At 36.5% G+C, this 12,296-nt stretch overlaps 1 protein-coding gene across 4 annotated transcripts in view; it reads right to left on the bottom strand.

Moving 5' to 3' along the window:
• Positions 1-4,500: 4,500 nt before the first annotated feature.
• The window catches only part of LOC115210307, a 131,305-nt gene continuing 123,509 nt past the window's right edge, over positions 4,501-12,296 (bottom strand). For all 4 annotated transcript variants that reach the window (XM_036501934.1, XM_029778830.2, XM_029778831.2 and 1 more), the window contains 2 exons: positions 12,087-12,248; positions 4,501-7,118 (listed from right to left, as the gene is read on the bottom strand). In XM_036501934.1, coding sequence (XP_036357827.1) covers positions 6,241-7,118; positions 12,087-12,248 — 1,040 coding nt within the window. In that variant the 3' untranslated portion in view covers positions 4,501-6,240. The remainder of the gene's footprint in view (positions 7,119-12,086; positions 12,249-12,296) is intronic.

The following is a 12,296-nucleotide window of genomic DNA, read 5'->3' as shown; positions in this document are numbered from 1 at the left end:
TCGTTTAACATCCGCTTTCCATATACACGACAGGTTTCTTTCAGTTTCCATCTACCAAATCCACTCACAAGGCTTTGGTCAGCTCAAGGCTATAGTAGAAGACACTTGCCCAAGGTGCCACATAGTGGGACTGAACCTGGAACCATGTGGTTGGGAAGCAAGCTTCTTACCACACAGCCACACTTGTGCCTGAGCTGTTTCTGTTTGATTCCTTGAGAGATTATTTCTATACTTGGAAACAAGTGAAGTGGCGAACCAGAAACAAACAAAACTGTTTGAATGGGTCTTTTCTTGACAAAAATCTCACAATATGTCAAGTCATGTCAAGAATCCCAGCCATGCTTTCATAGTAGACTGAAAGCAGCCAACACCAACACAGTTAACAAGCAATAAATACATTTGAAAATGAGAGAGAATAAAAAAACTAACCCCCACACACATATATGGGGTTGAGAAGTGAAACCAGTGCCTATGAACTTCTTAACCACACCTCACAACCATACCTGCAAAGCAGTATTTAGTGATGCAATGGAACTTACACCAGCGTGGACATAACTATCAAATAGAAGGTTTCTTAAGATAATTACCCTGTTCTTAGTTTGTCTGGTGATGCAAGAAGTCTGAGTAAATTTTGGTGCAGAGATGAAGCTAAACGTAACATGAGGAAACTGGAGGGTGACACTTGCACCTAAGCCACAGCAATTGGGAACAGAATGCAGAGGTGGTTGTTTTATGTCTGATACTACTGTTAGTATAGTGAAGTGGTTGGCAATAAGAAAGGGCATCTAACTACAGAATCTGTGAGAAAAATGAAACATACGAGTGATGTGTGGATCCTGACTCATCTAGGAGGGCCAGAACTCTGAATAAGAATCAGTTCAGATTGTGATGCCCTCTCCAATCCATGCCAACAAGGAAAGTAGATATAACAATGATGAGGGCTACAACTCACAAGTCATTGCTTGAGGGATTGAGATATTTGGGCACAGCTGTTGGGCGCTGACAATTTGGCATGGCTAACTGGATATTCAGTCTGTTTTGATGACAGTACGTTTTGAGTGTTGGTAGCAAACTCATACACATATGCACACGCACACAGAAATATACACATACAGATAGGGAGAGAGTAGGAGAGAGAGGGGGGACATTGCAATTTATTAATTGAACACAACTGATGTAAATATTTTTCTTCTCTTCAGACACATAAAGAGAAACATACTTACACACTTATTCAGAGAGAGGAGGAGGGGTAAGGGAAAGAATAGGGAAAATATTAGCTGTATCTGATGACAAATAAGTCAGCGTTGAATCAGCAGTTTTAAAATGGCAGCACCAAAACAGCTGTGCCAAACCGTCTCATAACCATTCTTTGACTATCAACAGACTACCTATAACAAAGAAGAGTTAAACATCAAGAACTGTGTATAGGTGTGTACTTCAAACTATAAGGTGGCAAAAAGTGGTAAATTTGTTCAAGAGTCAGTAGAACATAGGACAGGAATGCCTTGTAGTATCTATCTTGAATCCCCAAGTTCAAATCCCACTAAAGTCAACTCCACTTTTCCATTTTATTTTTTCAGGGATGATAAACAAAATACCATTCCAAGGCAATATATTGGCAGAACTGGTAGAGCATCAGATACGGAATCTGTTCCAGCAACCTCGGAGACAATATACATACTGTATTTTCCCTTGGGAAACCTTGCTGGCACAGCAAGTGAAGGTTTGCATGCATTTGCAACAGCTAGTCTTAAATGGTGGGGGAGGGGGATCTTGCTCTGACCTGCACCTTGGACGGTAACTTTCCAGCTGCAGGGGTATTCATAGCAAATATAAGAGACCACAAAGTCCATTGAAATTATCAACAAAACTCCACCTTCTGGGCATTTTTCTGGTGTTCATTTATCATAAAGATAGATGCACACACGTACACCTTATATATATATATATATATATATATATAAAATACTATACATACCCATGCACCTTATATATTCATATATAATTACACACACACACACACACACACACACACATCCGTGGTCAAGGATTGGATCTCACAACCATTTCTGAAGTTGCTCTACCTCCTCCTCCTAATCTGTAGCTCCATATTGTATGTATGTAGAACTGAAAAGTTATATATATATATATATATATATATATATATACACATACATATATACATACACACACATATATATACACATATATATATATACATACATACATATATATACACATATATATATACATACATACATATATATACACATATATATATATACATACATACATATATATACACATATATATATACATACATACATACATATATATACACATATATATATATACACACATACATATATATACACATATATATATACATACATACATATATATACACATATATATATACATACATACATATATATACACATATATATACATACATACATATATATATACACATACATATATACATACATATACACATACATACATATACACATACATATATACATACATACATATATATACACATACATATATACATACATACATATATATACACATACATATATACATACATATATATACACATACATATATATACACATACATATATATACACATACATATACATACATATATACACATATATATATACAAACATACATACACATATATATTCATACATACATACATATACATATATATTCATACGTACTACATACAGATACACATACATACCATATACATACATATACACACTACATACATATACATACACACATATATATATACATACATACTACATATATATACATACATACTACATATATATACATACATACTACATATATATACATACATACTACATATATATACATACATACTACATACATATATATATATATATATATATATATATACATGCGCGCACACGCACACATACACACACATATTTATAAACAAAACTAAAATGGAAAGACTTTAAAGTAAAAACTATTTGCCAACAAAATGTGGCTGTCCTGGACTTTCAAAGAACTAAGAAGTTCTTTATAGCATTCATTTAAATCAGCAGTTTGTGATTTGTGAGAAACTTGGCTGCTATTTTCAGCAGATAGAGTAAGCATTGTATAAGCTGCCTATTGAACAAAATTGTCACTAAACAGTTCTCTCTCTCTTGCTCTGTTTATGTTTTACAGTTTCATATCTTCAAACAAAAAACTGAGCCAAGGGGTAACTTTTATTCATCACTACAAGAACAGACTGTGTTTAGAGACTTTGAGACAGTGTTTAGAGCAATTTTGGCTACTTTGTTATGGAGAGTTAACAAAGGAAAAGTTTTCCAAGACACGTATATGTACATATCAAAACATAATCACAAGGGTTTAGTCAGTCTGGGGTAAAAGAGAAGACACTTGCCCAAGGCACCATACAGTAGGACTGAATCGGAAACCATGTGGTTGGAAAGCAAATTCCTTATCCAGACAGCCACACCCATCTCTATATGCGTGTGTGTGTGTATTATAGATAGAGATATATATAATATAATATATTTATATATTTTAGATAGATAGAGATATATATAATGTATATATACATTAAAGATAGATAGAGATATAATATATATATATTTACACATATAGATAGATATATATGTGTGTGTGTATATATATATAAAATATCAGTGCATGAGTCTTTAATTGACAAAATGATGCTACCAAAGAACAATATTATGTGCAGGTGTATATAAGTCGTCATTCAACATTGTTCGGCGTGAGAAACAAATTGTTTGCACCTGTTATTTGTTGCACCTTTATGGTTATTTTAATTTCAGAACCACACAATCAAGTTTTACCAGCGCTTGTACTGAAAATGCCATAAAATGTAACTTAATGTCAAAAGAAATTATGATATTTGGTATAATGGTACATGTATGTGTGTATATATAATTATAGATATATACCCACACACACACAAACCTATATATATATATATATATTTATATAAATAAGGATAAGATCGTTAATTTAAAAATAAAATAACGATTTTATCAAGTGGTCAGCATGGAAAAAATAACCTTCAAAGGTAATAATTATTAAAATTATAAATTAGGATATCTACGAGATACCACCATGCTGAAAATAGCAGCCATGATCTGACTTTAAAACCACCTAAATTGTCCATATATCCATCTTGTCTCTTTGTTTTCTCTCCGTGTTGATCTATGGACAATTTAGGTGGTTTTAAAGTCAGATCATGGCTGCTATTTTCAGCATGGTGGTATCTTGTAGATACCCTAATTTATAATTTTATTTATATATATATTATATATATATATATATATATATATATATATATATATATATATGTGAACAAGAAGAATGTTCAGAGCACATGACCAATACAACATGCTTGAATAACTTGACAGCAACTGTAAAATAATAATAATAATAATAATAATAATAATAATAATAATAATAAATTAAGTATGATTTCATTTGAAATATTTTTACACTTTATTTGGAATGGAGAAGGAGGTCTGGTGTATATTTTTTTTCTTAGTTTTCTTTTAGCTTTATAACTTAAAATGAAAGATTATTCAACACTAATTCAAAAACATGCCACTTTATCTTATTTACATATTCATTATTCCCTTTAAAATATTTTATTTCCTTAGGCAATAATAATAATAATTATTATTATTATTATTATTATTTTGGTTCTCCTGCCCCTTAATCAATAACAATGAGTGAAGAGAGACCATTTTGGGTACGGCAAGTCTGAGGGTGAGCCATTGATATATTTTATTTTCACTTATTGAACCCACTTCAGCAGCATAGCTAAAAGGGTATGTGCCACCCTGAGCAGCCCTTTGAGTTTGCACCACCCCCTCTCCTTTCCCCATCCCCACTCAGCCAATACACCCTACACAAACTTATACAGCAAAAGTGCCACCCCAATAAATGCATTGCCCAGAGTAGTCTGCCCTTGTTCCAGTTCTGCAACTGCCCCCCACCCTCAACCCATATCTAAAACTGTTCAGGAATTTTTGCTTGAAGTAAAGTGGGGGTGTTCTCATTATGAAACACTCTCTAAATTAGACGTGTGTGTGTGTACACATAAATATACCATTTACCAAACTCCCACTTCCTTTACGAGGAAAAGAAACAGAAAATGTTATTCAGCAGAATATATATTCATAGACAATATTTCAAGGGACATAACCACATGATTTGGAATAGCGCCCATATGCGTGTGTATGTGTGTGTGCATAAAATGATATATATTTTATATACATATATATATTTATTTATGATGTATGTGTAATAAAGAAAGATGAACAATCATAGATATATAGAATATGGTTACATGAGATGCTACATAATATTACATGATATAATCAGATCTTTACAGCTGTTTTGAGGAACTCTGTCAATAGTGGATATCATGATGCATATTATTTGATTAGCCATAAGCATTAAAAGGCGTTATTCAAAAGCACTTATGGTATTTCACACACCTTCTGAAGACGATGCACTGTGTTTGACGCATGAAGGTATTTATATAGCATAGCTCTTGCATATTGGCATTATATTTGCTTTTGAATAATATTGTCTTATAATGTTTATACCTAACTGCATAATATGCATAATAATATCCACTATTCACAAGATGCATCGAAACAACTGTAAAGATCTGATTGTATCATACAATATTATGCCACAACTCCTGTAACTATATTCCATACATCTATGATCATTTGTTCATCTCTCTTTATTATCTATCATTTGCTCAGGCTTTCTTTGCACCAACTCTTCAGCTTTGAAGAACCTTACTCTGGTTGAGAAGCTGGATTTTTAAGAATTCAGACTGTCTGAGCACTAACCTGGTGCCTACCTACCTTTGTGTAAGCATCCTCATACTCATTATATATATATGTGTGTGTATACATATATGAGGAGGTGTGAAAGAGAGAGGGCGAGAAAGAGAGAAGAGACACCTATTCTTGATCAAATCAGCCAATTAGTGTTTGTGTGTGTGTGATACATATATATATACATATATATATATGAAAAAATACATAAAAGTTTTGCTTTTTCTTCTGTTTTTGAGTTTTTCTTTTACAGAAAGGTTAAAATGAAATAATAATAATAATTATATTATTAATAATAATAATAATGATAATGTCAACAAAGTATAACTGAAAACACTGAAGGTTCAGCTCTGTCACAAACACGTCTCAGCTGTAGCTTTTATTTGAGTAGAAGAGGGGGAGGAGGAGGAGGAAGAGGAAGGGGTGGCGGAGTTTGGCAAAGCATCGACATGCTCAGTAGTAGAGTTTCGACTGATAGGGTTGCTAATGGCAACACCGCTGTTCTCACAATAGTCTGCAATTGATGCACCGAATGTCCTCTCGCTCAAGAGCTCTGGTCTGCTGAGGGCATCGGCAGCAGGAGGTGCTGGTAGTGGCGGGGGGGAAGAGGGAGTGTTCGTAAGAATATCACACGGAACATCAGTTCTGTAGCTTGCTGGTAAAGTGGTCGAACAGGGTGTCAATCCTTCGGGGTCTGTCATGGTTCCTTGAGAGCGTCCCGGATACATTGACGGTGTGGTATCAATGGTAAGGTTCCCTATTTCAGGACGATACGCTGGCGTATGATGGTCCACAGGGTAGGGCCTGAAATGGTTCATAGTGCTAAAGTTACTATCAGTGTTGATAGAGTTTGTATTGGACTCTAAAGTGTCATTAGATATGGGATCGTTCTGGAAGTCCGACAGGTCTGCTATGGCAAAGCTCTCAGAGTCACACTCAGTCAAGGGCAGTGACGGCCGAGAATGGGCATCGCTCATTTGCGACCTGTAGGTAGGAGGTAAAGAATTTGGGTAACTTTCATTTGGGTTAGGTGGGAACACCATATAAACTCCCGGTCGCAGGGTGCTGGCCCGTGACCGATAGGTGGGAGGTGGAGAACTTGGTAGGCTGTAATTATCGGTGTTGTTGATAGATTGTTGGTACTGTTGTAGTAGCTGCTGTTGGTACTCTTGCATAGACACATCATACGAAGGTGGTGGTCGACGATATTGAAACTCAGGGTACATGATTCCTGAAATTGCAGACAGACAGCAGATTAGTGAAACAATGCAAATAAGCAATTTGGCTGAGACAAAATTCACATTATTCCTAGGGTATCACTATAGTTTCAAACAGACTGATGGTGGCATTCTACATCAACAAACATCAATTCATTAATACAGCATAATCTGAAAAACAATTAAGCTTCTTGTTACCATGTTTCTGTGGAAAAACAGTGCCTTTCATCATCATCGTATAATGTCCGCTTTCCATGCTGGCATGGGTTGGTCAGTTTGACCGGCAAGCCAGATGGCTGCATCAGGCTCCAATTGATCTAGCAAGGTTTTTACAGCTGGATGCCCTTCCTAACACCAACCACTCCGAGAATGTATTGGGTGCTTTTTACATGCCACCAGCACAGGGGCCAGTCAGGCGGCACTGTCTTTGTTTTAATTAATTTTGAAAAATAATTTGTCATTCCTGAGCTGGTATTTGCAACAAAAATTAACATAGAATTTTGATGGAAAGATTTCAGTCAGATCACATTAACCATTTTGCTACCATATTTCTGTTGAAATACACTGCCTTAGTTTCAATTAACTTACAAACAAATGAAGAATTCTTTACATTATTTACATTTGACAGATATTTGTCGTCATCTTGTTTGTTGTTAACACAACGTTTCGGCTGATGTACCCTCCAGCCTTCTTCAGGTGTCTTGGGGAAATTTCAAACCTGGGTTCTCATTCCTAAGGTATTTTTTGATATCATTATTATTATTATTATTATTATTATTATTATTGTGCCTGTGGGCATATGGCATAGTGGTTAAGAGCAAGGGCTACTAAACCCAAGACTCTGAGTTCGATTCCAGGCAGTAACCTGAATAATAATATCGAAAAATACCTTAGGAATGAGAAACCAGGTTAGAAATATCCCCAAGAAACCTGATGAAGGCTGGAGGGTATATCAGCCGAAACATTGTGTTAACAACAAACAAGATGGGGACAAATATCTGTCAAATGTAAATAATGTAAATAATGTACATAATTCCTCATCTCTTAAATATAGAACTGTAAATGAAGAATTTACGAAAATAACTATCATTATTTTTAGCTGGTATTTGGAACATAAATTAACACAGAATTTTGATAGGCCTTTAATTTAAATCGCTTGAAAGCAGGAAGATTGTATCATAAAACAAGGAGCAGTCTCAGTATCAAAAGGGCTTATATCATGAGGAATGTGCCTGCCTGGTGAAGGACAGCTGCATGAAACATTACATCATTCCTTCTCATAGCAAAGTAACATACTTTGTTGATTTGCATTTTTCTTTTTTCAACTTTCTTTTATCACCGAATCAAAACTATTTTACATTAAATAGATGGGAGACGCACAACCTCAGTAGCTTTCTGAAGTTCAAATCAAATAAATGGAAGAATTCAACCTGAAATTGCAAAGAAAGGAAAATGGAATGGCTGCAGCAATGGTACCTTTGCACAGACATTACTTTGTAACATCAATAAACACACACTATTTGAATGAATGAATTGTTGGCTGGTTGGTTGGTGGAGATGTGTGTGTGTGTGTGTAACTGAATGTACAGGGTGGACCAAAATGATCTGACACATTTGGAGGCTTAATAAAAGCAAAAAATAAGAAATAATGAAAAGAAAAATTTGGTCCACCCTGTATATTGTTCTTGTCTTGATGTGTGAGAGTTGACAGTAAACAAAAGCCTTACTGTTCTTAATAATGGTGTTGTCCTCCACAAAGGCATGTCTGGGCCGTTCACTGTTAGCTGGGTGATTATTACCATGTTAAGAAACATTGTGAGAGTTGGAATCAGGAAAGGCATCTAGCTACAGAAAATTCTGTCACCACAGAGTCTCATCTAACCCATGCAAGCATTGAAAAGTGGATGTCAAGAAAATGATTTTATATATATATATATATATATCTATCAATCAAAATCGCTGACGTGACCGATGACAGTACCACCTTATTGGCACTCGTGCCAGTGGCACGTTATAAGCACATCAAAGTGTGATCATTGCCAGGGCCAGGGATTGGTTCCCGTGCTGGTGGGCATGTAAAAAGCACCATTCGAGCATGATCGTTGCCATCGTTGCCTTACCCGCACATGTGCCGGTGGCATGTGAAGGGCATCCAGCTGTAGAAACTTTGCCAGATCAGATAGGAGCCTTGTACAGCCATCTAATTCACCAGTCCTCAGTCAAAATCGTCTAACACATGCCAGCATGGAAAGCGGACGTTAAATGACAATGATGATGATACATATATCATCATCGTCGTCATTCAACATCCACTTTCCATGCTGGCATGGGTTGGACGGTTTGACCGAGGGCTAGCAAGCCAGAAGGCAGCACCAGGCTCCAATCTCATCTAGCAATGTTTCTACAGCTGGATGCCCTTCCTAACGCCAACCACTCCGAGGGTGTAGTGGCTGCTTTTTACATGCCACTGGCATGAGAGCCAGTCAGGTGGCATTGGCATCGACCACGCTTGAATGGTGCTTTTTACATGCCACTGGCACAGGAGCCAGTCAGGTGTCACTGGCAACATGATTGAATCATCTCCCATTGATGATGATGATGTATAGGGGTTCAGTTTCTGCTAAACAACCTGCACAAATGATGAGCTTGTAATGGCCAAATGTATGTGCTGTACATTAGCTCATTCCCTCTGTCACGTTAACCTTGCCTGTACAGGTGCACGAGTGTGCCACACATCAGATGTAGAAATGATTACAGACCAACATGAAATGAAACGTTTCAAACACAATGCACTACCTAGTCCAAGAAATGAACCCACACTCTAGTAATCAAGAGTGCAACAGCCTAACCACTAGGCCGCGCACTTAGTGGTTAGATGTTTGTTTTTGTGTGTGTGTGTGTGTGTGTGTGTGTGTGTGTATATAGTGAAGGTGCATGGCTCAGTGGTTAGAGCGTTGGGCTCACAATTATGAGGTGGTGAGTTCGATTCCCGAACCAGGCTGTGTATTGTGTTCTTGACACTTTATTTCACATTGCTCTAGTTCCTCTCATCTATTCAAATGAGTTGTGACATCACTGGTGCCAAGCTGTATCAGCCTTTGTCTTTCCTTTGGATAACATCGATGGCGAGGAGAGGAGAGGCTGGTATGCATGGGCGACTGCTGGTCTTCCATAAACGACCTTGCCTGGACTTGTGCCTGGGAGGGGAACTTTCTAGGTGCAATCCCATGGTCATTCAATAAATGAAAATGGAGAAGAAAAATTAAAAAGATGTTTGGTTCATTTTATTTGTATTACAATTAGAAAAGTAATGCAAATTAAAAGATGAAAAAATTCCTATAAGAGTATAATACAAATAAAACAAACCAAGCATCTATTTAATTTTTTTTCTCCATTTTCTTTTATTGACCTTTTAATTTTATGAGACTGTTTATACACATGTATATTGATGATCTTCCTATAAAAATATTTGGTTAAACACAGTTGGTATCAGGATTGTTTTTAACAATCCCTTACGTGGATACTGCTTCCTCAAATTCTGTGCATGTATATATATGTGGGACATTAAAAGCACATCCTGGTGCCAGTCCTCAGTCAAATCGTCCAACCCATGCCAGCATGGAAAGCGGACGTTAAACAATGATGATGATGATTGTTGTATTTGGGGATGGTCATGTGGCCAATTTAGCCAATGAAAACACATGCACTATATATAGTACTTGTGTTTTCATTGACTAAATTGGCAACATGACTATCCCCAAATACAACAATATCTCTTTCAACACACAAGTTCACATCAAGAATCTTGCAAAATAAATACATAAACGTATATATATATAAGCAACAAGGATATCCAGAGGTATATCCTCTGGATATACTTGTTGCTTATTTTGATTTTAATCACCTTACTTTGAAATTGTATGGATAATACCGTACTAAATTCTGGTGCCTCAACTTAAGTACCATATTCATCTGAATCTAAATTTTTGCTGAACTCATCTACAATACCCAATGTATATATATAACACACACACACAAATCTTATTTTAAAATAACTTGAACGCAAAAACAAAAGAAACTGCAGCAGAAAGTTGTGCCAACTATAAACATCACATTTTTTAATACATAGCTGGGCCTCAAATACTTTGGTCCAAGCACAGCCTTGCATCCCCTTTTTCCAGGTTTTATGTATGTAGCAGTTCTAACTCCAAAATTATTTTAAACCAATTATGTGGAATAGAATTATTTGGTTGATAGGGCGGCAAGCTGGCAGAATCGTTTGCACACCAGGCGAAATGCTTAGTGGTATTTCGTCTGCCGCTACATTCTGAGTTCAAATTCCACTGAGGTTGACTTTGCCTTTCATCCTTTCAGGGTCAATAAATTAAGTACCAGTTGCGTACTAGAGTTGATGTAATCGACTCACTCCTTCCCCAAATATTTCAGGCCTTGTGCCAAGAGTAGAAAAGAACTTTTTGGTTGACAAAGTAGTAGCAAGCTTCTTTTATGAGAACTGGTTTTTGGTTGGCAGCTCGACATTTGTCTTGCTTCTTTCAGTTGACCGACTGTGGCCATGCTTGAGCACCACCTTGATGGATTTAGTTGAACAAATATTTTTTTCAAGTCTGGTATTTATTGTATCAGTCTCCTTCACTGAACCAACAGGTGTTATTTTGTTAACACCAATGTAAATGATGGGAGTGTAAACAAAACAACACCAATCCTGGGGGAGACAAACACACACACATACATACATACATACATACAACAGGCTTCCACACGATTTCCGTGTAACAAATACACTCACAAGGCATAGGTAAACCCAGGGCAATAAAAGACACTTGCCCAAGGGGCCACAGAGTGGGACTGAACCCAGCACTTCTGAGTTGCAAAGCAAACTTCTTAAAGTGTACAATAACAAAAAAACTCCGTTAGTCATCAATTTTATTTAATATTTTAATCAAAAGAACTGAAAACTTTACCTCCATGCCAATAGCCTTCTCGAGTCCGCTGCATACCATGTGATCGGGCTTGGTTGAGTAAACTGTGATCTCCTAAACCGAATAGTAAATGAAGTGGTTCGTGCCCCTGGGGGGTGAACTTCCAACCAACAATTACTACAATGAGGAGCAACAGTCCAAGACCTGCAAAGACAAACACAACATGATGTTTACACAGAGAATACACACAAC

The sequence above is a fragment of the Octopus sinensis genome, linkage group LG4, assembly GCF_006345805.1.
Source record: "Octopus sinensis linkage group LG4, ASM634580v1, whole genome shotgun sequence".
Lineage (NCBI taxonomy): Eukaryota > Metazoa > Mollusca > Cephalopoda > Octopoda > Octopodidae > Octopus > Octopus sinensis.
This window is presented reverse-complemented; position numbering and strand designations above follow the sequence as displayed.